The 25,111-nt window shown below is 47.9% G+C and overlaps 1 protein-coding gene and 1 long non-coding RNA gene across 15 annotated transcripts in view; one reads left to right on the top strand and one right to left on the bottom strand.

The window, feature by feature from the left end:
- SLC25A25 (solute carrier family 25 member 25) overlaps positions 1-25,111 on the bottom strand; it is a 35,987-nt gene that overhangs the window by 3,097 nt on the left and 7,779 nt on the right. For 2 of the 14 annotated variants that reach the window (XM_072778083.1, XM_072778093.1), the window contains exons 2-8: positions 4,992-5,118; positions 4,818-4,905; positions 4,157-4,192; positions 3,789-3,900; positions 2,226-2,384; positions 489-641; positions 81-188 (exon numbers count right to left, since the gene is read on the bottom strand). In XM_072778083.1, the coding sequence (XP_072634184.1) occupies positions 81-188; positions 489-641; positions 2,226-2,384; positions 3,789-3,900; positions 4,157-4,192; positions 4,818-4,905; positions 4,992-5,118 (783 nt within the window). Of the gene's footprint in view, positions 1-80; positions 189-488; positions 642-2,225; positions 2,385-3,788; positions 3,901-4,156; positions 4,193-4,817; positions 4,906-4,991; positions 5,119-5,324; positions 5,536-7,334; positions 7,481-7,589; positions 7,850-14,338; positions 14,358-14,953; positions 15,830-15,996; positions 16,114-25,111 lie in introns of those variants that run through there. The other 12 variants (XM_072778090.1, XM_072778094.1, XM_072778096.1 and 9 more) reach the window with 12 other exon arrangements.
- Positions 11,513-16,145, top strand: LOC140605793 (uncharacterized). The gene is made up of 2 exons (XR_012008341.1): positions 11,513-11,582; positions 15,450-16,145. It is a non-coding gene; the product is annotated as an uncharacterized lncRNA (long non-coding RNA).

The following is a 25,111-nucleotide window of genomic DNA, read 5'->3' as shown; positions in this document are numbered from 1 at the left end:
CAATGGTAGTGTGAGCACGGCCCACTCCCCACCCTCAGCCCCAAGGGCACTGACCACTCTAGGACCGAGGGGGCCCTCACCTCCATTGGGTAGATGCTACTCTGAGCGATGGCCCCAGCCAGGGACCCTGCCACAAGTCTCTCGTGAATCCTCAGAGTCTCCTGGTCACTCCCCACAAGACGCTTGATCTAGAACAGAGAGCACAAGAACTGATATAGCCCAGAGACCAGCACAGCTGCTCCTGCTCCACCGTTCCTCCCAGAGCCAAAACCTGGTGCCTCTGGAACAGCCGTCACTGCCCAAAAATAGAAGTAACTGGCCCACAGTGGAGCTGGCAGCAGAGTGGGGGCTTGTCCCAGCTTCCTGCCTCACCCTGCTGACCCCTCAGTACAGTGACTGGCTCCACGTTCCAGGGCATCAGCAGGGCAGAGGGAGGCTCAGGAAGCAGCTAACGACTGACGACTCTCCCGGGGAAGCTGGGTCCTTACCTGCTCGTAGGCCATGAATTTGATGGCTGATTCAGGGGCAATTTTGAGGACGTTGATGCCATTTCCCCGCCAGAGAGATTTGGCCCCGCCTTCTCGAATCATCTGGGTGAACCCACCCACAATGCACATGTTGTTGCTGCGGGAGGCATGGACCTAAGGAGGGAAGGACAAGCAGTGAGAAAATCCTGCAGCCAGAGGGATGCCATCAGGGCACAGAGAACCTCTACTACAGGCCAACACAACAAGGTCAGCAGGCGGCTCTCTCCTCTCGGTGTCCTAAAGGGTAACTGGGCACTGGGAGAATTAACCATGGCTACCCTGGTTCTTCATGGCACCTGCCGCATGACAATCACCTCCACGACCACTACTTTAAAAAAAAAAATTTGTTCAACTGAGCCTTTAACTATGGAAAGTTTCAGACACGTACAAAAGTGCACAGTATTGGGGATCCCTGGGTGGCTCAGCGGTTTAGCGCCTGCCTTCGGCCCAGGGTGTGATCCTGGAGTCCCGGGATCAAGTCCCACGTTGGGCTCCCTGCATGGAGCCTGCTTTTCCCTCTGCCTGTGTCTCTGCCTCTCTCTCCCTCTCTCTGTGTATCTCATGAATAAATAAATAAATAAAATCTTAAAAAAAAAAAAAAAGTGCACAGTATTATATATTGGGCTCTCAGGAACCCATAATCAGCTCTGATAATCATAAAACCATGGCCCATGGAAGACTGCACGCTGCCCCCACCTCTGCTGGATCAATTTAAGGCACATCCCAGGTACTGTGAGTCCATCCATGGACAACTTTTCATCTCTCCAGCATTCCTGGGAATTCAGTTAGGAAAAACAAACTGATGAAGCAATTTGTTCAAGCCTCTTGGTTTCTGCAGAGGAACGGAAATCCTGGCATTGAAGTGACTTGCCCAAGGTCACACAGCTGTGGGGTGGGACCTGGTCAGGTTCTAAAGCTCTTCTCCCCAAACCATTACGCTGCCTCTCCACTTCTGATGAGAAGGGAGCTCATTTAACAGGCTTCCCACCAATGCCAGCTCAGGAGGGCAAGGCGGGGAGGAAAGGATGTCACCTTTTTTTTCCTTTTCTTTTCAAAAAAAATTTTAGGTAGTTACCACATAATGTGATCTTGGTTTCTGGAGTAGAACTCAGCAATTCATCACTTACACATAACACCCAGTGCTCATCACAAGAGGATGAGCTCGAAACACAAAGCTAGCACCTACGCCAAGAGGCGTGTGTGTGTGACCAGCCGTGTTCAGGCGACACTGAAGTCCGACAGGGCATCCTTGTGTAGGCCAATTTCGCAAGCCTGTCCCTGACGTGCACCTAGCTTATCTCTGCCCTGTGGACGTGGAGTTGGGCATCTGGCCAAAGTAAAGGTGTCTGGGCCAGGCGGGGGTCTGCTCGCACTTATCCCATGCGCCTGCACAAGATGTACACAAGGCAACAGGTTCCTGCCACACCTGGTTCTCACTGGCTTTACCTGTCTACACTTCAGCCCTGGCTGAATGTGACCCCTGGCTTTTGTACCCCGGATAAAATGAAATAAGCTCTGTGCAAAGGTACCCCAGACCTGGATCTTATGTTGCCCTTGTATGAACAATGATTCCAATCTAATTCACTGGGGTTAGAAAAGTATGAGCCCCAAGAGCACAAGACACAGGAGGAAGAGATCAACCTACTGAGGACCCCTGGGGTGGAAAGCCAGTGGTCTGAGGCCTGTTTTCCTACATACCTGCATGAGCACCTTGAGCCTGTCCAAGGGCGCCGTGCAAGTTCTGGATACAGCCCCCGCCCCGCCTCCAGCCACGAGGTGTCTCCACCACATCCCCGTCTGCTTCTCCTCCACTGTGAATTCATCAGGGACTGTCAGATTCTCACCCACATCAAAGATCTGCAAAGGAAGACCAGCAAAGATAAAACAAACAGGCTCCTGACGTTTGCAGCCAAGCTGCTGGCAGACAGCTCAGTTCATAACCTTCCACCATCTAGAATGGCCAGGCCCCTGGGCTTCTTACACCTTCTTACGGTGTAAGAAGGCCCAGGGGAGGGAGACTGGCATGCCCCTTCTCGTTTATCTGTGAAGGTGGCATAGCTCTGGTCCCTGCCCAAGCCCTGAAGAGACCCAGGGAGAGAATCTGAGAGCCTCGGGAGAGAAGAAAGTGGTTATACAACCATTTGGATGGCCTTGCAGATACCTGCCCACGGCTCCTGCAAGAACGGCTTACAAAGGCATTTCAGTTGAGGATCACCAGACCGCCTGTACTGCAAGGGTCAAGTCAGGGGTAAAGATTCTGAAACCCAATGTGTAACCAGATCACGCTGGCAGAACATTGCACAAGGCCTCGGCAAATATCAGAGCGCTGCGATGCCTATGTAACAGCCGCTCTCCTGGGCAGCATTCCGCCTGGCCAGAGCCAGCTCTGCTCCAAAGCGTGGGGCACACCGTACTGGATTTCAGCTAGCTGGAGAACCAGGCGTGCCCTGAGGGTAGGCCCTGCCCTGGGCACTGTGGGAGACAGACCAGAGGCGCTCCCCTGGCCTCCCCTCCCAGAGTGGAGAGTCTGGGGTGGCTAAGATTGCAAATAGGGTGGGTGTACCCCAAATGAAGGGGCTCAGAGGTGGGGAGTCAACATGGCCATGACCAGGGAGGTGTGGATGTGTCTTTCTGTTTTTGTTTTGTTTTGTTTTAAAGATTTATTTATTTATGATAGACATAGAGAGAGAGGGGGGGGCAGAGACACCGGAGGAGGGAGAAGCAGGCTCCATGCCGGGACCCCAGGATTGCGCCCTGGGCCAAAGGCAGGCGCTGAGCCACCCAGGGATCCCCAGATGTGTCTTTCTGAACAGCAGCACTGACGGGGTGAAAAAGCAGCATGTACAGGACCACAGGGACATTTTCTTTTGACAGAAAGGACACCCAAAATGGGGTGGTGGGGGAAGAAACTTAATGGCTCTACTATTTGCTGTCTGTGGAGTGCCCCGGCTGCCCAGGGCGCACACGGGCTTTGGGAGAACAAGCAGGATTGGGGCAGGGGTGTTTGGAGTAGACCCTGAAGAACAGGCAGCGGGAGGGCATCCTTGGCAGATGGAGGCCTGCATCTGGGAAATGGTTAGGCTGCTCAGGTTGGCTGGTGTGTGGGATTGTGGTGGTGGTGGGTACATGTGGAGGGCTCTGCGGGGCTGGTGGAGTTGTGGACAGCCTTTTATTGAAGGAGGCAAGCTGAAAACCCTATGTGCATCTCCATGGATGCCGTAGGACCGGACCCGCCTTCGTGTCCCAGGGCACAGGACTCACCGTGGAATGCTTCCAGTACAGGATGATCTCGGGGATGTTTTCCACGGGATGGAGGAGGTGGTAGTCTCTCCATTCATTCCAGTCAATAGTCATTGTGCCATTCTTATCCATGCTGTAGGACAAACATATGGTTGGTTGCCCGGGGGGAAGACAGGCCGGTGGGTCAGCTGCACATTCCCCCTCCCCGCAAGCTAAGGGCAGGCGCTGGGCCACCGAGGAGACCATGGGCAGTGTCTCTGTCCCAGTGAAGAGGTGAGGTGGCTCTACTTTGCACAAAAACGGGAATTTAATGGCCCACAAGAACCCCACTCAGATCAGGCACAGAGGTCAAGAAGGGAGGGAGTCACCGGGGTGACACGGATACTTACTAGGTGACAGGGCCCCAGAAGTGGCCCGTTCGTATTCTGACAGACAGACAAAGGAGGATGCAGAGGAGAGAGGAGAAACACAGATAAGTGCTCTGAGCAGATGTTAGTGAAGCAGGCACACAACCACAGCATGATGCCCGGGGATGCCCCGGGGATCTGGAAAGGTGCACGTGGGAGAAGAAGCCGCTCCTAAGGTCAATCTGCATGATTTCCTGGTGGGGACACTATGTTTTCCCCTGGGACCAGGGCTCCCCCCATGAGCTGTCTCCAGGCAACACATCTGATTACAGGGTGGAGGAAGGTCAGCATTCTCAGGAAGCCCACCCTAAATGGGGTGCTGCCCCCGGAGCCCCTTCCTCACTAGGCAGAGAGGGTGCTCCTTGCTGGCCTTTCACCCTCTTGAAATCTCCCCAACTAGTCTCTTCTCTTCACGGGTCACTGGTGAGTGGGCATGCTTCCAGGCGATTTGTGACCCTGGCCTGGAAGCTGGGGAGCGGCTGCTCTTGGGGATGGGCTACCTTTCCATCACGTCAAACCACCTGAAGCCAAAGTTCAGAGAAACTGGGTCAATACAGTGAAGGGCACCACAGAGTTTGGTCCAAGAAACTCTCTTTCATCACATGTTTGTTAAACCAAAAACAGAAGCTGACTAGGCTCTCACCTCTTGAGAATCTTTTCCGCCTGCTGTTCGGATATCTTTACTCCTAGGTCCCGCAGGGACTGCATGATCTCCTGAGCATCGATTCGTCCTGTAACAACAAAGGCTTCATCTAGGGGCCAGGCCCTTGAGAGGCCTGAGACCCGGGCAGCCGTGGGCTCTGGAGGGAACACTTACCATCATTCTTCTTGTCCAAACTCTTGAATACCAGCCTCAGCTTCTTCTCGTGATCTTGTAGATAATGGACAAACTCTTCAAAGTCGAGCTGCCCATCGAGGTCTTTGTCTCCAGCTTGCACGATTTTCTATAAAACAGAAATTGAGGTTTCTTTCTTTAGCATGTACCCCAGCTTTTCCTTGTCCCTCATGGTGCCTCGTTTCCCAGGACACAACTGTGCTAACCCAAGGACCGAGGTGGTGGCTCTGAGGACCTGAGAGGCTTGCTCTGCTCTATTCCCAAAGCTACCACTTGGATCCCCGAAGGCCATCCAGAACCCAAGTGAGAGCCCACCTTGCTTCCCTCACGAGCAAAGAGGAGAAAGGCACCCCCAGGAGGAGCCCTTCAGATAGAAACCAGTGCTGGCCAGCTTGGCACTTTCTCAGTCCAAGTATCCTGAAGACTAGCTTGCACAACCAAGGTCAGTTGTGTGGCTCCCCTGCAGCACTGTCCCTGGCACCAGGCCTCAGCCCGCAGGCTCTCTGCCCAAATGTGGGGACGGCCTTGGACGCTCCCGATTCCATGAGGAATGCTGTATCTTGCTCTTTTTATCCCTAGAAGTGGCACCAGCCCAAGAACCAATAGGTGACCAGGGTAAAAAGGTATGGGGGCTGAGCTAGCTCCTGCCAATGCCTGCAAGGCAGAAACACTGCCAGAGAACCCTGGTAAGAGCCAAGGGGGACTATTCTTGGGCATGGACATGGGCTTGATGGCACTGCTGGCCTCTGACTCCTGGGGAACCAGATGACATGGCCGACCTCAGCCCACTCAACCAGGCACTGAAAAGCAGGACAGCTCTTCTTAGCAGTCCTGACCCAAGAAGGCTTGAAGAGACCCCTTGAACAGAACTCTGTGCCTGTCCTCAAAAGTGAGCTTTGTTCAGCAGCCGCAGTTTTACACGCTCAGCCCTGGAAATTCTGCCTATAAGGAGGGAGCAGCCCTTGGCCTGTGCCACAGGGCCTGCTAAAAGCTTTACCTCTGGTAACCTGCTGAATCCTCTCAAGCAGCTCTAGGAGGCAGGTACTGTTATTTCCCCCATTGTACAGAGAAGGAAACAAGCTCAGAGAAGTTAAGTAATTTATCCAAGGTTGCACAGCTAGGGAAGTTGTGGGTAGGATTCAAGCTGGGCCTGTCAGACTCTACCTCCCTGGATATCCTGCTGCCACCCTAAAAGTTAATCTCAAGAAGGTGGGTGACACACATGAGTCACTGCAACCCAACAACACCCCAAAATCTGGATGGAGACTCTCCTAAGGAAAATGGGGATAGTCTTCCTGCATTGCCCAATTCTCTCAGTGAGAACCACGTTCACTAGTCACAAACCAGTATGGCTTTAAAAGTCTCTGAGCCAGAGGGTTTGGAAATTGATGGACCACTGGCTGGCTGGTGCTCTCCAATGACTACAATCATGGTCACTCTCTGAACCACCTGATGGCCCTTTGTGACTGCTCGGCCACTAAGGGTGCAAGGAGGAGGCCTGGACAGACACCATGTCACTTAACATGATCCAAAGAACAACGCCAGGGGTGTGGCTGGAATGTGAGATAGGCTGGCACATATTTTATCTGTTATCTGGAGTTAACTTCCTGCAGACATTTGTGCTCTCAGCCAAGAATGGTACAAATTACATATAGGGTTATCATTCTAGATTTATAGCAGGAGTGGAAATAGAATCTCGGAGGCGAAAGCTAGGCACTGAGCTTTTTGGTATCCAAGCTGCTCTGCCACCAACACAATCCACGTGTCTTAATGGGGTGGGTGCCTTGTAATATAGAAAACCCAAGGATGTGTTCATTGCAGCTGATTTCAAGATATTCTCAAAAACCTTGCTTCTGCCTCAGAACCACTAGATCTACTTTCTGTCTTCTTCCTAGGATACGCTAATCACCATCCCTGGCACACCATCTAACCCCCACTGCCATCATGAGCACTGGAGGACAGCATGAAATCTGATTAACAGAAAAGTCAGAGGAGGCCCTTTTAGGAGGCGAGGAGGCCCTTTTAGGAGGCAAGGAGTCCCTCACAGGCTCTGGAGCCATTTCCCCATCTTTAAAATGTGATTTCTGCTGCCTCTCTGCTCCCAAGGGAAGCTAGGAAGGTTCCCCTCCCCAAGGCACAGCCAGGCCAGCTCCAGCCTCTGCAGCTCCAGTTAACTCCTGGCCTCCAACAGGAGCTTCTCTGCCTCTCCCTCCCCCAGCTCTGAGAAATGGTCCCACAGCAGCCCTGTACTTCTCTGGAACGCCCACCACTCCACCCCATCCCCGGCTCCCAGCCAAAGAACTCCTTTCCTTCTCCCACAGGTACCTTCCCCGTAATTCCAGCCTGCCTTCCTTGGAAGTCATAAGAAAGCCAGTCATTCCCGTGACATGACATAACCCTTTCCCGGCTACAGCCACGTGACAACTGGGGAAAGAACTTGCACATTTCCGTCATTCTTGCCCCGTGGCGGGTGTGCGGGGGGGGGGGGGGGGGGGGCACAGTTCGCGCATGCGCACCCCTACCACCACTCATGCATGTGCTCAGCCGGCCCCGACCCGGCTCCCCGCCGCCGCTCCAGACCTGCTTCCACTGGCGGTAGGTGGAGAACTCCTGGGAGGGGATGAAGACGCTGAGTTTGAAGATGGACTTCAGCTCGGCGGGAAGCCCCTTGGACTCGAAGTACTGGAACTCGCTCTGGGTCTCCCCGATGAGCGGCACATAGAGGCAGAGGCAGAGCATGCTGACCGGGGCTCGGGCGCGCCGCCGCCGGGAGCCAGGGAATGCTGCCCGGGCCGCACACCGCTTCAGATAAGCCGGGGCGCAGCTGTCATTGGCTGCTCGGGCCCTGCCCTTTTACTTAATTGCGTAAAGCCGGCCCAGGGGAAGTCCTGCCCACAGCCAATGAGCACCGGCCCCCGCCTCCAGCGCCAGCGCCAGCGGAGGGGTGTAAAGATCAGGGCTGACGTCACCCGCGCCCCGAGTTAACTCTTCGGAAGCAGGCCGAGAGAGAACGAACTTTCACCCTTCGTTGCCAACCCCTCCAGATGAACAAATACCCCTCAGCATATTTTTCCACAAGGTCCCCAAACGCGTCACACCGTGGTTTTCTCCCCTTGGTAAATCATTCCCGGCAGAAAAATAAGTGGATGTACAGACTGAGTCGATGCTCGCTGGAGAGGGGCCCAGTTTAGCTGTGAGGGTAGAAGCTGGGGAGCCGGGTGCCCAGCCTTCCTGGCAGTAGCTCCAAGGCGGGCTCATTCATCCGCAGGGCAGTTGCCCCTGAACCGACTGAGCCCTGGACTCTGCCTGCCTGGGCCAGCCGCCTTCCAGCTGGCTCCAGTGGCCTTCTTTGGGCCATTCTGTGATGTGAGCACTTCAGCAGAAACCCATTCCCCTGGGGTTTCCCGTGAGGGTCCTGCAAGGACCCTCGCAAAGGTGGTTGTGCTGAGGGCCTCCCGAGGAGATGGGGTCAGCCAGGCCCTCACAGAAGACTCCAGACAGCCTTCAGAGCCCACTCTCAGAACAGCTGAAAGTTCGGTATACTCCTAGCTTTCTGGCCTAGGTCTGTGTTAATCAAGAAGTTTTAAATTTTGAATTGATTAAAATTAAATGAAATTAAAAATTCAGTTCCTGAGTTGTGTGACCACGTTTCAGGTACTCCATAGCCACATGGACTCTGAGCATTTCTATCACACAGGAAGTTCTACTGGGCAACACAGCTCCAGAACACCCCTTTTAAGTGAGGATGAGAGAAAATCTCAGGTCCTGGAAATTCAGGATTGGGTCCTCATTTACTTTTTTAAAAGATTTTATTTATTTATTCATGAGAGACAGAGAGAGAGGTAGAGGGGAGAGAGAGGCAGAGACACAGGCAGAGGGAGAAGCAGGCTCCATGCAGGGAGCCCGATGTGGGACCGGATCCTGGGTTTCCAGGATCGGGCCCTGGGCTGAAGGCAGCGCTAAACCACTGACCCACCCGGGCTGCCCTGGGTCCTCATTTAAAGGTGATCCTGGGACACCTGGGAGGCTCAGCAGTTGGCTCAGGGCATGATCCCGGGTCTCCGGGATTGAGTCCCACATCGAGTTCCCTGCATGAAGCCTGCTTCTTTCTCTGCCTGTGTCTCTGCCTCTCTCATGAATAAATAAAATATTTATTTATTTTTTTTAATTTTTATTTATTTATGATAGTCACAGAGAGAGAGAGAGAGAGAGAGGCAGAGACACAGGCAGAGGGAGAAGCAGGCTCCATGCACCGGGAGCCCGACGTGGGATTCGATCCCGGGTCTCCAGGATTGCGCCCTGGGCCAAAGGCAGGCGCTAAACTGCTGCGCCACCCAGGGATCCCTCTCATGAATAAATAAAATATTTAAAAAACAACTAAATAAAGGTGATCCTCTCCTGGCCAGCCTACCATCTCCACGTCACCTCTTGCCCACAAAAAGTGTCAAAGAGATTCAGAGAGTCTGCTGCGGAGGCAGACTGCGTCACAAAGATGTTCCTTCTATATAGTGTACCAGTTCCTAATATAGACTAAATCTCACTACTGGGATGGATAAAAATGGATGCTTATAATTTGGAAATAACCAAAGTAAAAGGAATTTTGTAATTCACTAAAGAGCTTTTTTGTTAAAAACTAGAAAAAATTATTTTAAAATAAGATGTTGGGGCGCCTGGCTGGCTCAGTCGGAAGAGTAGGTGACTTGATCTCGGGATTGTGAGTTCGAGCCCCATGTTGGGTGTAAAGATTAAATAAATAAAACTTTAAAAATATAAAATGAGATGTTGATACTTACATACAGTATTATGAAACATGTTAATACCTTACATGACATTTCAGCCCTTCTAAAAGAGATGTGATGGGGGCAGCCCTGGTGGTGCAGCGGTTTAGTGCCACCTGCAGTCCAAGGCGTGATCCTGGAGACCCTGGATCAAGTCCCATGTCAGGCTCTCTGCATGGTGCCTGTTTCTCCCTCTGCCTGTGTCTCTGCCTCTCTCTCTCTCTCTCTCTCTCTCTGTGCGTGTCTCTATGAATAAATAAATAAAGTCTTTAAAAAAAAATTAAAAGAGATGTGATGGGCAGCCCCGGTGGCTCAGTGGTTTAGCGCCACCTTCAGCCCAGGGCGTGATCCTGGAGACCCCGGATCAAGTCCCATGTCAGGCTCCCTACATGGAGCCTGCTTCTCCCTCTGCCTATGTCTCTGTGCCTCTCTCTCTCTCTCTCTCTGTGTCTCTCATGAATGGATAAATAAAATCTTAATAAAATAAAATAAAATAAAATAAAATAAAATAAAATAAAATAAAATAGATGTGATGATGAGTCTATAAAGACAGGTCTTGGACTACACTGGGGAGGATTCGATGAGGAATCTAGAGGCGGCAGCTTAGATTATCCAGATTTCTGCTCAGCCTCCACCCAAGTCCATGACACTCATCTATCTCTTCAACTGCCCCATCCAGAATTTCTGGTTCAGGGGTATTTTCATATATAACTTATCTCTGCTACTGGGGTTCTTGAAGGCAGAGGCTATTGGCTTTGAACCTTTGTATCTTGACTTGGGTCATGGAGGGTGCTGATACAAACAGCTTCTGAATGAGTGAAGCCAGTGGCAGCCCTTTAAGACTCCAGGAAACAAACATGACCACTCTTGATGAAGACTTAAAGTGTGTTCTGAGCGTCTGCAGTTGTCAGGGTATTTTATCCACCTCAAGAGGATCACATACTATTTTTATTTTAAAGGAGGTTCACATTTATAAGGGCACCTGGCTGGCTCAGTGGGTAGAGCATGCGACTCTTGATCTCGGGGTCGTTAATTCGAGCCACATGTTGGGTAGAGAGAGTACCTAGCTAAATTTTGAAATGGTGATCTTCCTTTGTTAAATTATTCATGTTTGCCTCTGAAACAAAAATAAGTTAGAAATGTTGAAATATCTAATTTCAGTGATGACTGCAGTCATTCCAATACAATAGGACAAATATTTTGACTGAAAAAAATAAGTTGTTCAACTTGGAGATGTTCATTTCCTAATAAACTATTTTTCAAATAATTATGGTAACTGTACCACTGAATTTTTCTTTGTGTACTATTGAGTTTTCTGAACCATTTATAGAACAAATGTAAGAAGAGTAGATAATAACAAATAAAAGTAAAACCTATATTCTATACTTTGGGGAAAACTTTATAAAGTATTATCAGATAAGAGCAACTGTTTTCCGGGGGGGGGGGGGGGGGGAACAAGGTGAAATCCTGATTATAACAAAGCTCATTACTCCACAGACCAATGGCATCATGGGGTCAGGAAATGTCCTCTGACAAGCTCTGCATGTGCAATCAAATGTTATTTTACAATGCTAACGCTAATTCCATTCCAACGTTAATTCTAAAGGTTCAAACTTATTTTTATTGTGCAACTGTGATGGAATCTAACAGAATGTCTTCATTGGGCAAATGTGAATTGCTATTTGCTTATTTATTTAAACCACTCCTCCTGAGTCTCATAGGTCATGCAGACCTTTCAAACAGAAACTGGAAATTCTGCCCAAGTGAACCAATCTCTAGGCACCTGGGATCCATGGTAAGTGCTGTATCCCTGGGGTTATAGACAGCAGGGGCTCCTGGGGTTGCCCCTTAATCTCCGAGATGAGCAAAAGGACTTAGGAGAGGTGACCTGGTTTGCCCAAGCCCAGTGCCTGTTTGCAGCAGGGCTGAGCCTCGCCCAGGACCCAGCTCTTGTTACATCCACATAAGACGGCACCCAAACCTGACACTGCCAAAAATATTTTAGAATTCAGTTTCCAAAAAAGCCCATATGCCTGATACTGAGAATTACAGTAAGCCATACTTCATATTAAAAGGTGGCAGGTGTGTGGGAAAGGTGTGACCTGAGCAAGTTCAGGCTTAGGCTTAGCTAAGAAACGACACAAAAGCTGATGTGGGTTACAGCTTCTGAAAGCGCACAGGAGAAATAAAATAGGAAAGATTAAATCAAGGTTGTGTTCAGTTCCTCACGATTCACACCAGTGCATGGTGTCACGTGTTGTCCCTCTCCTTGTCCTGTTGTGTACCATTCTTTTCTGCTCTTTTTACTTATTCTGATTTTGTGACCCAGATCTACTTTCGCTGGTCTCTTCTGATGTCCATTCCTGTAACAACCAGCACACAAAACCAATGACAGCAACTCCAGATCCCTGAGGATCTAATGGTTATCAGGTTGCATTTCATCCGTAATGTAGAAGTTCCTCTCCTGAGCATCTCAGCATCTTGTCCCCCTCAAATCTGCCAATACCACAAGTTGTCCCTGGTTCTACCACTCTGGTTCATGCCCCAGGACAGGCACTTCCTGTTAAGTGCTGAATACCTTGAGTAAGAACAGGGCAGGTAGAGTACCTTCGGGACTGTAGCATTAGGTCATAAGGTATCTCCCCCCTCCTCTGCAATGACTCAGACCAAGCCAAAAATATTAATATGCGAAGAAGCCCTGCCAGCATCCGGCTCTTCTAGCCGCACCCACCCATATGGCTCTCGAACCTCATTTGCTGCTGTGGCCAGAGTGTCATTTGATGATCAGGTTGCCATGACAGCCCAGTGTAGCAGGTTTCCAATGAAACCTGCCTACACTTGCCAATTAGACACACAATGAGCAAAATTCTCTGAGCTTCTGAGAAGACGGCCCCTTGGGATTTGCAAGCTTGAATGCTGCTGAGGGCACCTCCCACTCCACACTAATGGCTTTCTTCTCCAACTGCAGATTAACTGTAAGACAAAGATAAAGGGGAGAACTGGAACAGTTCCTAGAATAAAAAAGCCTGCAGGAACCTGACTCCCTGGCAGACATATTTCAACGGAGGAAGTGAGAGCAAAACAAAGTAGTGCGGCTGGGGAACTGAGGAGCTAAGGACCAGGGGGCAACGTGTCTATAAGGTTTCTGCAGTCTTCTCAGGGAGACAGTCAGTGAGGTAGGTCCCCTCGGCCAGTGATCACAAACCCCAGACCCCACCTTTCGAAGTCACTGGAGCTGGTGGGCGAGGCCACGCTCTGTAGAAACATGCTCTTCCAACTGTCAGTTGATCCACAGAAATGCTCCTGCTATTCCCAGGTCCCAGTTTGTCGGCTTTTAAAGAGTCCACACTGCCCAGGTGTGCTTGTTCTCTTGCTTCAAACCAAAGAGGCTGATCTGTCTCTCTCCTGGGGCTGTCCCCGCCCCCACCCCCTGCCAGCTGATCCACATCTCTCTTTCCTGGGGAGAGTGGGTTAGTGAAAGGTCTGGGTCTCCGTCTCAGCCCCATGGCCCCTGACTGGCAGGCCAGGAGTGAAGCTGTTCAGAACATGAAGTCCTGATGCCAGGACACCCTGGGGAGGAGCGGGGGGGAGGAAGGCTGGCGAGAGGTGACGGGATGAGTTTGGAAAATGGTTCAGTTTATTTATTTTATTTATTTACTTATTTTTTAATTTTATTTATTCACGAGAGACACAGAAAGAGGCAGAGGGAGAAGCAGGCTCCACACAGGGAGCCCGATGTGGGACTCGATCCTGGGACTCCAGGACCACGCCCTGGGCCAAAGGCAGGCGCTAAACCCCTGAGCCACCCAGGGATTCCCAAATGGTGCAGTTTAATGATTAAAGTCCAAAGCAGGTGAATTTAAAAGGGAGCCAGCCAATCCCTTGATCCCTTGCCCGTAAGGCCAACAGATCTGGAAATAAAAAAGCTCACAAAGGAGAGTGCCATTGCCATTTCTGAGCTCACCCCAAGATGACAGAAAGATAGAAAGTGACAGGGCTCGAAGCACACCTCAGGCGAACACAGACTCTGAGATCCTTGCCGACCAGGACGAGCCCAGGGGGAACTGAGGCTTCTCTGCCAAGCTCACGCCTAAATGCCCACAGAAGCTGTTGGCATCAAGAGTACCTCCCACTCAGCCAAGGAAAATGGAACACTGAATTATTTGATGTAGCAATTCAATTCAAGCAACATTTCTGGGGTAATCTACAATGTGCCAGACATGGGGCAGAACCTCTTTCCCTCTTCTAGTTGATTTTTATCATGACAAATGAGAACAGATTCAAAATAACCAAAACTCAGGAGGTCAGCAAGGTTGCCCCTAGTGCTGGCAGGAGAAATCCCAGGCGAACTGCGCTTTCTGTTCTAATCCTGAGAACACAACCGTATATTAAAATTGCTTAAGGGTAGTGAGGCCAAGTACAGGGCCAAAGTTCCACACAGATTCAGGTGAAATCTCATCTCTACTCCCCATAACTGTTTAATCCTGGGCAAATGACTCAACCTTTCTGCACCTGTTCTCTCATCCATGAAATGGGGGTGCTACCACTTACCTTGGCTTTTGTGAAGATGATCTGAGATAACCCACACTCAGAGCATGAGATGAATGGAAGGCTCTGGCACTCAGCAGACCCGCAGACCCTCGAGGGGCACCGGCCTCAGTACCTTGAGATTCCAGCCTTTCCACCGACTCCTCCTCCCACTCCCTTCCTTGCAGACCCAAGGCAAGGGGTCTGACCTTAGGGATGCAGGACAGGCTGGCCCTCCCCAGCTCCAGGCAGTTGGGTTCAACTTTGAAGATCCTCCCTGCATTGTTCAGACAGGCTAAGACATAAGACACACTGTAATAGTTTGTCTCTTCCTTTCAAATGGCTTTCTGGGGCCAAACAGAAAAATCCTAAGGTAAATCCTCTATTGCCTTCAACCTTCCTTCCCCAAATCGCCACACTGAAGCAGTCATGGCAGGCTGATAAAGCTCTTACTGTGGCCACAGGAAGATTCTAGACTGAAGACTTGGGCTTCTTCATTGTCTAATATTCTCCCCAGCCTCCAATACCAAACTGATTGATTTCTAAGTCCTTGCTTCCTCCCCACACTCCAGTTTTTTTCCAGGAAACCGATCCTAGACCAGCCCCTAGAGTAGGAGGTCTTCTTGAGGTTGCCATTACCTTAGGAAAATGCTCTGCAGGTCCGACCACCAGCAAAATGGTGGGTCTCTTTTCCGTGGCCTCAGCCTTTCCGTCCTGTTTCCCCAAAAAGCTTGACATCTGGTCTCCCCGAGCTGGAGCCAGGGTGCCTGTGACTTCATTATCCTTCCCCTCTCTGGAGCCTTGGCACCCAGCCCTAGGGAGAAAGCTAGACAGAAAATGCCACAGCATCTGCAACATCACGGCTTCCTCTCAATGTCGCGGACGGTGACTGTTCACTTTTGAGGAGGGATGTGACCACAATACCAAGGATCTCTGGCTACACGGTTGCTTGGAAGACTAGCCTGGGGAGTTGTAAGGCTGGACGCTCTGCATGCAGTGGCTGTTTCCTGCTTTTTCAAATTTGCTAGCACTGCTGTCCTGCCTGACCAGAGAAGTAGCTCACTCTCAGCGCCGCCGCTGGGTTGCTGGCAATGAGAGCAGCTGGAGCTTCTTCAATAAAAACTCACTTTTGCAGGTGGACGGTGATCAATTGTGTGGCTTTTTTCAAAAAGGAAAAAGCAATACCCCGGCTGATCTCTCCTGGCGGCAGAAGCAACTTGGAGCTCCCAAATATTCAGCAGTCCTCGCTCCACTAATGATCATCACACTAGCGAGGACCAGAGTACCCCTACCGCATTCTCACTGCAGCAGGGCGCGGCCAATCACCTCTGCCGACACTACCCAGTTCATTATCCCAACCGGCAGCGCCCCTCCAATCACAGGCGGCCGATTCCCTGCATGCATGCGGCCGGCAGCTCTGCAGGGAGGTGCTGATGGCGAGCTCCAGGCTCCGAGCGAGCCTCCCACCTCGCAGAGTCCTCCCTGTGCTGGCGCCCGCCCGCAGGACCCCAACTTCCTTCTCCCCGCCTGCTCGTTTCCGGGACGACATTCACCATCAAGGTTAACATGATCGACAGGCCCTGGCAACACTTCCTAACACATCTAGCAACATTTTTCTTTGCTCCCTTATCCCATTCTCTCCAACGGAGCGGAAAACAATACCCGCCATACCGGCTACTTACTCTCCCCGTGTCTTCCTCTACGCCATGAGCTGCTTGGGGACAGGAACCAAGTCACTCATGTTTCTACCGGTAGTACCCACAACCAGCACAGATGAAGTCTGCAGACTGGGATTGCGTCTATGATGATGAATAAAAGGGAATTAATCTTTGGTTATCTGTTTCTTAATTTGCTAGCTGCAGTGACCAATATCCTTCCAAAAGTCACCGTTTGATATGGTGTTCACAATCATTATTTTATTTATTTATTTTTTTTTAATTTTTTAAAATTTATTTATGATAGTCACACAGAGAGAGAGAGAGGCAGAGACACAGGCAGAGGGAGAAGCAGGCTCCATGCACCAGGAGCCCGACGTGGGATTCGATCCCGGGTCTCCAGGATTGTGCCCTGGGCCAAAGGCAGGCGCCAAACCGCTGCGCCACCCAGGGATCCCACAATCATTATTTTAAAAACACAAATATGGGGGGCACCTGGGTGGCATAGTCGGTTGAACGTCTGACTCTTGGTTTCTATATTCACGGTGATCTCAGAGTCATGAGATAGGGCCCGGCAACAGGCTCCTTGCTCAGCTAAATAAATCTTAATAAAAAAAATGATAATAATAAATAAAATAAATAAAATAAAATAAAATAAAATAAAATAAAATAAAATAATAAAATAAAATAAAATAAAATAAAATAAAATAAAAACACAAGTATGAGGGACGCCTGGGTGGCTCAGCGGTTGAGCGTCTGCCTTCGGCCCAGGGCGGGATCCTGGAGACCTGGGATCGAGTCCCACATCGGGCTCCCTGCATGGAGCCTGCTTCTCCCTCTGCCTGTGTCTCTGCCTCTCTCTGAATAAATAAATAAATAAATCTTAAAAAAAAAAAAAAGAATAAGGTATCTCTACCTACTGTTAGGAATGACTTGAAGGTATCTTTTTATTTTTTTTTTTTTTATCTTTTTATTTTTATTTTAAAATTTTATTTATTTATTCATGAGAGACACAGAGAGACGCAGAGACAAAGGCAGAAAGAGAAGCAGGCTCCATGCAGGGAACCTAATGTCCCAGGTCCGTGGGATCATGCCCCGAGCCACCGCTGAGCCACCCAGGCGTCCCTAAAATTATCTTTTGAAATGAGAAAAGCAAGATACAGAAGAAAAGAGATGATATACTGCCATTACATTTCAGCGTACATGTGACAAGTAACTCTGGAAAGACACACTAAAAATAGAAGAGATGGTTTAGGGCACTTGGGGGCTTGAGGGGAGAAAGGCAGGTAGGAGATTTCTTTTTAATGAATAGCCTTAGATCTTGTGAAACTGAATCATACGCCTTTTATGACCAGGTAAGCATACATATGTACATACATACAATTACTTAAAAGATCCCAGGTTTAAATCCTGGCCATCCCTTACTGGTAGTGTGAATGATCTTGGGCAGTTACTTTAGTTCTCTGTACTTTAGTATCTGTATGTGCAAAATGGGCATAGTAAAAGAACTGTATTGTTACTTCATAGAATTGGTCAAAAACTAAATTAGATAAGATACATAAAGCTCTTACAACAGTACATACTAGGGGCTCCGGGGTGGCTCAGTCAGTTGAGTGTCTGACTTGTGGTTTTGGCTCAGATCATGGTCTCATGGGTTGTGGGATCAAGCATGGCTCCATGTTCAGTGGGGAGTCTGCTGGAAGACTCTCTCCCTCTGCCCCTCCCCTCCCTAAAATAAATAAATAAACCTTTTTTAAAAAAACAGTACATGCTAGCTCTTTTATTTTTTAAAACATTTTAGGGATCCCTGGGTTTGGCGCCTGCCTTTGACCCAGGGCGCGATCCTGGAAACCCGGGATCGAATCCCACATCGGGCTCCCGGTGCATGGAGCCTGCTTCTCCCTCTGCCTGTGTCTCTGCCTCTCTCTCTCTCTCTGTGACTATCATAAATAAATAAATTAATTAATTAAAAAAAAAGATTCTCTCTCCCTTTCCTCTGTCCCAGCCACTCATGCTCTCTCTCTCAAATAAATAAATAAATAATAAAAAAAAATTTTAAGTAATGTCTATACCCAAATGGGGCTTGAACTCACAACCCAGAGATCAAGAGTCACGTGCTCTACCAACTGAGCCAACTAGGCACCCCCATACCAGCTATTTCATTATCATCTAGAAAATGACTGTGAGTTCATGGAATTAAGTAGTTTTAATAGCAAAGAAGAGTCAGCCCAGAGTCCAAAATCCTATACAAGTAATCCTTTGAAGATGGATCTTGTTTTTAGGCACTGAAGGTCTGGTGAATTGCACATGGCAGTGTTATGGACTCCCATCTGCAAACACAAGAGAAATCTCTAATGTAGTAGATTACTAGCATTTCATTTAATGGACTCTTCCACTCCACAGAACTGAGTAAAAACTTAGGGGTTTCCAGCCAAGATGGAATAACAGGGACTGATTCACCTTTTAGCCCATAAGCAACAAAATACAGTGACTCCTGAGAGATCCATGCAAATGAGACAAGCCCTGCAACCGCCCCAGATTCCTGGCTGCAGTTTCCAGGCTACAGTCTAGGAAGTGAGTACCCAGGCAGAGCCCAGCAGTCTCCCCATGCTGAAGGCAGGGATCTGGAGGATCAGGGAGGCCAAGGAGCCAGAGGAGGAACAAATATCAGGGAGGAAGGAACTGAATAGATAGCAAGCTCTGGGGAGCTGCTGAGGGCCCCCTAGAGTCATGATGCTTGCATACAAGGAAACTGCCTGAGGGTGGGAAAAGAACCATCAAAGGCATCCTGTTTCCACCAGCTAGTGGAAAACCTCATAATATAGGGAGGTTCAGGGATGCCTGCCTGGGTGGCTCAGTGGTTGAGCATCTGCCTTTGGCTCAGGTCCTGATTATAGGATCCTGAGATAGAGTCCCAAATCAGGCTCCTTGTAGGGAGTCTGCTTCTCTCTCTGCCTGTGTCTCTGCCTCTCTCTCTGTGTCTCTCATGAATAAATAAAACCTTAAAAAAAATAATAAAAAAATAGGGAGGTTCAGGAAGGGTATGCAGAGTACTTTGCCTAGTAGTGGGGCAAAAGTGGCCCTAGGCTAAATGTTATTCTGGCACCAAGAATAAAGCTTTAAGCTTATTTTTATTATTTTTAAAGATTTTATTTATTTATTCATGAGAGACACATACAGAGAGAGGCAGAGACACAGGCAGAGGGAGAAGCAGGCTCCATGCAGGGAGCCCGATGTGGGACTTGATCCCGGGACTCCAGGATCACTCCCTGAGCCAAAGGCAGATGCTCAACAGGTGAGCCATCCAGGCAACCCAAAAATAAAGCTTTAAACAGCAAGCCCTGTAGGGTCAAATAGTTTCCAAATAACTGCATCCTAGAATAAAGCTCAAGAATATTCATAGGAGGAGTGCCTGAGTGGCTCAGTCAGTTAAGCACCTGCCTTCGGCTCAGGTCATGATCCCAGGGTCCTGGGATGGAGCCCCATGTGCATGTCTAGCTCCCAGATCAGTGGGGTATCTGCTTCTCCTTCTCCCTCTGCTGGTGTTTATTTTTTTTTTAATTTTTATTTATTTATGATAGTCACAGAGAGAGAGAGAGAGGCAGAGACACAGGCAGAGGGAGAAGCAGGCTCCATGCACCGGGAGCCCGACGTGGGATTCGATCCCGGGTCTCCAGGATCGCGCCCTGGGCCAAAGGCAGGCGCCAAACCGCTGCGCCACCCAGGGATCCCTCTGCTGGTGTTTATACACATGTGCACTCTCTTTCTCTTCATGATTGCTCTCCCTCTCTTAAATAAAAAATAAAAAGAATATTTGTAGGACTATGAGAATATCTAGCACCCAGCAAGATAAAATCCAATTAAAAAAAAAAAAAAAAAACAGGAATGCAAAGAAGCAGGAAATGACCCATAATGAGAAATCAGTTGAAACTGACCCAGAGGGAGGCTTGGGTGGCTCAGCAGGCCACCTGGGTGGGACAACCACTAACATGCTAATATGAACTGGAGTTCATGAGGGTAGGGACAGAACATTTAAAGAAATAATGACTAGATTTCTACCCCCAACAAATTCAACAAATTCATTGAATACTACAAATCTACAGATCCAAGAAACGTAACAAACCCTCAACATAAGAAATATAAAACAAACTACACTCAAACCTATCAAATTAAATTTCTGAAAACCAGTGATAAAGTGGAATATCTTAAAATCTGATAGAGAAAAAAGACCCAAACATACAGTGGAACAAAGATAAGAATGACGGGGTACTTCCCATCAGAAACTGTTAACTTAGAAAAACACCTTCCACAAGGAAGGAAAAATAAAAACTTTCAGGCTTATGAAAGCTGAAAGAACTTATCACCAGTAGATTTGCATTACATGACATGCTAAAGGAGTTATTCAAGTAGAAGGAAAATCTAGATTTATACAAAGGAATGATGAGCACCAGAAATGGTAACTGTGTAGGAAAATATAAAGGATTCTTTCTTTGTTATTCAAATCTCTTTGATCCCAGGACCCCAGGATCATAATCTGAGCCAAAGGGAGACACTTAACCCACTGAGTCACCCAGGCGTCCTTAAAAGATAGTACCAAAGTGAAAGTAAAACAATGTATTGTGGGTTTATGACATATGTAGAAATAAAAATGTATGAGAACCACAGTACAAAAGCTGGGAGAATAGAAACAAAAGTACATTTGGTCCTTAAACAATGCAGAAGGTTGAGGCATCAATCCCTGAACAGTCAAAAATCCACTTTTGATTCTCTCAAAACTTAATAGCCTACTGTTGACCAGAAGCCTTAATGATAACATCAATAGTCGATTAACATATATTTTCTATGTTCATCTGCTTTTGGCTCAGGTTGTGATCCCAGGGTCCTGGGATCGAGACCTGCATCAGGCTCTCCCTGTGGGAAGCCTGCTTCTCCCTCTGCCTATATCTTTGACTCTCTCTGTGTGTCTCTCATAAATAAATAAATAAAATCTTTTTTTTTTTTTAAGATTTTATTTATTCATGAGAGACACAGAGAGAATGGCAGAGACACAGGCAGAGGGAGAAGCAGGCTTCATGCAGGGAGCCCGATGTGGGACTTGATCCCGGGGCTCCAGGATCACACCCTGGGCTGAAGGCAGGCGCCAAACCGCTGAGCCACCCTGGGATCCCAATAAATAAAATCTTAAATAAATAAATGATTTTATTTATTTGAGAGAGACAGAGAGAGAGAGAGCATGAGCAGAGAGAAGGAGAAGCAAACTCCTTGCAGAGCAGGGAGCCCGATGTGGGGCTTGATCCCAGGACCTAGATCGTGACCTGAACCAAAAAAAAAGACGCTTAACCAACTGGGCCACCCAGGCGCCCCTGTATTTTTTTCCCCCAAGAAATCCACATAGAGAAGTGGACCTGCACAATTCAAGCTCATGTTGTTCAGGGGTCAACTGTATACTAAGATTCTTAAACTATTTAATATAGTACCAGTTAAAGTAGGCTGTGATAAGTTAAAGTTGCATGTATATTATAATCTCTAAAGCTACCATAAGAGAGAGAGTTGGCTCATAAGCCAACAAAAGAGACAAAATGGAATCACAGATCATACTCAATTGACCCAAAAGAAGGCAGAAAGAAAGGGAAGAATAGATGACACACACAGAAGACAAATAGTAAAAAAAAAAAAAACCAAATAGCAAGATGGTAGATTCAAACCAAACCATATCAGTAACAGTAGGTACAGGTAGTCTAAACATCCCATTTAAAAGGTAGAGAATGTTAGATTGGATTAAACAGGCAAGATCTAGCCTATGTTACCTATAAGAAACACATGTTTTTGTAGCACATTATAGAGCCTCAAAAATACATGAAGCAAAACCAACAAAACTTCATGGAAAAGGAGACAAAATTATAGTCAGAGATCTTAACATCCTTCTTTGAATAACTGGTAGAACAAGAAGACAGAAAACCAATAAGGACACAGAAGACTTGGGCAACATTATCACCTTGACCTAACTGGCACTTCTAAAGCACTCTCTACATTAAGACTAGAATACATATTCTCTCCAAGTACACACATAACAGATTCTGGCTCACAAAACCAGTCTCACTAAATTTAAAAGGATTCAACTTGTACAGAGTACGTTCTTTGACCACAATGCAATTAAATTAGAAATCAATGATAGAAAGATACCTGGAAAATACCTATATGTTTGGAAACTAAATAACCCAACTCTAAATGATCCACGTGTCAAAGAAGAAATCAAAAGAGAAATTAGAGAAGTATTTTGAATGGTGTGAAAGCAGAACACATGAGAAGTTGTGGGACACAGCCAAAGCAATACTTAGAAGGGAAAGCCCATATTAGAAAAGAAAGGCCTCCAAGCAATGCCCTCAACTTCCCCTTCCCCTTCAAGAAAATAGAAAAGAACAAAGTAAACCCAGACTGAGCAGAAGAAAGGAAATAATCGAGGCAAGGGAGTGACCAAGCCTTATCTTAAAATCTGCACTGAAGACCCAGATCAGTGAAAACTTGCTCATACTTTGTCAATATTGTTATTTTGAAGCACCTTCTTTTTTATCTTTGATTCCCTTGTGGGTTAATGCAGTACCTCTCTTTTTCTTATATCACATCATCACTGAAACCAGTGGTTTTCTGGAGAACCATTAAACTTCTTTTGGGTTACAAGCAATTCCTATAATATAATTCTACTTCCTCGGGTATAAGAGGCCGCCGGTAGCCAGACACCAGGCTGGCAAGTGTAACCCTCCAGTAGCTGTTGCTTGTATGCATCAACAGAACCTGGTTAACAAGGCTAACCACCAGAAGTTACCCACTCTCGCAAGAAGCCAGGAAACAGACTTGCTGGATAAAACAAGACTCTAATGGAATGGCTGCCCAGCAGGAGCCCATTCCAAATTCTCCTGAGGAATTGCCCGGGGTGCAAAAGCCCTGGAGCAGCCAACAAAAGGAAAACTGGAGATTCCTGAGGAGTCTCATAACACGGCAGAGAGATTTCCCATGACTGACTCCAAGGCAATGTTTCATGTCTCATGTCTACCAGTTTAACTACCTATGACCTATCTGAGAATTATTACCATTCAGAAGAGCTGTAGTCAGAGGGAAGACTATTAACACTTTTTTTTAGATTTTATTTATTTATGAGATTGAGAGAGAAAGGGAACCTCAAGTGGATTCCAAGCTGAGGACAGAGCCCAATGCAGGACTCAATCCCACAGCCCTGAGATCATGACCTGAGCCAAAGCTGAAACCAAGGGCAGCCCCGGTGGTGCAGCAGTTTAGCGCCGCCTGCAGCCCAGGGTGTGATCCTGGAGACCAGGGATCAAGTCCCACGTCGGGCTCCCTGCATGGAGCCTGCTTCTCCCTCTGCCTGTGTCTCTGCCTCTCTCTCTCTCTGAATGAATAAATAAATGAATGAATGAATGAATGAATACATGAATGAATAAATAAAATCTTTAAAAAATGATGAATGAATAAATCTTTTTTTTTAAACTTCCCATTTGCATTTTTTTTTTTTAAGATTTATTTATTTATGATAGACATAGACAGAGAGAGAGGCAGAGACACAGGCAGAGGGAGAAGCAGGCTCCATGCACCGGGAGCCTGATGTGGGATTCGATCCCGGGTCTCCAGGATCGCGCCCTGGGCCAAAGGCAGGCGCCAAACCGCTGTGCCACCCAGGGATCCCCCTAAATAAAATCTTAAAAAAAAAAAAAAGATCAAAGCTGAAACCAAGAGTTGGATGCTTAGCCCACGAAGCCACCCAAGCGCCCCAACACTTTTTTTTTTTTTTAACTGAAAAATTAAGCCAGACTTTGACAGAAAGCCACACTGATTTGCTTTGAAATGAGGTCTGGCTTGGCCAAGTAGGTTATATGGAGGCAAGGAGACAAAGCGAGGCACACCAGTTGGCACCAATGAAACCAAGGCATCGAAGATGACGATTCTGCAATGAAGAAGGTGAAATCCCCTAGTTTATTTCCATTTTAGGAAACAGAACTAAAAAAAATCTAGCTTTGGCAAAAAGTCCCTGAAGGAAACTCCTTTGACTGTGGGAAAGAGAAGTGCACTTTGGAGAAAACTCTTGGGAGGGCTTCTGTCAACTCCTGGTGAACAGCCAGTCCCCACCAAGGTTCAAGGTCAATGCCTACTAAGATGTCTTTTCCTTTTCTCTAAAAGAAAGTTAGGGACATATAAAATTAACCCAATTTAGAATTGGGATGTGTAGAATTTTGAGATGTGACACGTAAGTTAGGCACTACGCCATGTAGAAACATGCATGATTTTGTGTGTGTGCTCTTAGAAGAGCAGGATTCTCCTTCAAATCAGATGTGTGCCAAATGTTAAGGGGGAGGGGAGAATGAGGTATTGAGGCCAGCAGGTAAAAACTCCATCAGGGCAGCCCCGGTGGTGCAGCAGTTTAGCACCGCCTGCAGCCCAGGGTGTGATCCTGGAGACCCTGGATCGAGTCCCACGTCAGGCTCTCTGTGTGATGCCTACTTCTCCCTCTGCTTGTGTCTCTGCCTCTCTCTCTCTCTGTCTCTATGAATAAATAAATAAAATCTTAAAAAAAAAAAAAAAACTCCATCAGTTAAAATGATCAGAAATTTCTCAACCAATCCAAAATTGGCTCAGTGGGAGCCACACCCACTGTCATACATTGATCCTAATTCTGCAGCCAACTTACCCTTATTCACACTTTCCCTTCTCCACCTCAAAAAGGCAAACCAGCAGATTTATTATTAAAGCAACACTAAGTGTTGATCTCAAGGGGCACCTGGGTGGCTCAGTGGTTGAGCCTTTAGCTCAGGGCGTGATCCCGGGGTCTGGGATCAAGTCCCACATCGGGCTTCCACACAGAGCCTGCTTCTCCCTCAGCCTATGTCTCTGACTCACTCTCTCTCTCTATGTGTCTCATGAGTAAATAAATAAAATCTTTAAAAAAAAAAAAAAAGAAAACTGATTTCAGGATTACAGTCTAAAACTGAGATCAAATGAACAGTGCAAAAAATCATTTTCCCCAGCTGCTTGTTCTGTACTGAGCGGACTGCAGGGAACAGCCAGGGAAAGAGTGTGAAACCCACCCAACCACTGCCTTCAGCAAACACGCACCAGAGATCCCGTTGGGGTG

Source organism: Canis lupus, chromosome 16 (genome assembly GCF_048164855.1).
Source record: "Canis lupus baileyi chromosome 16, mCanLup2.hap1, whole genome shotgun sequence".
NCBI classification, from domain to species: Eukaryota; Metazoa; Chordata; class Mammalia; order Carnivora; family Canidae; genus Canis; species Canis lupus.
The sequence above is the reverse complement of the archived record's forward strand: the minus strand, read 5'-3'. Positions and strand labels throughout refer to the sequence as shown.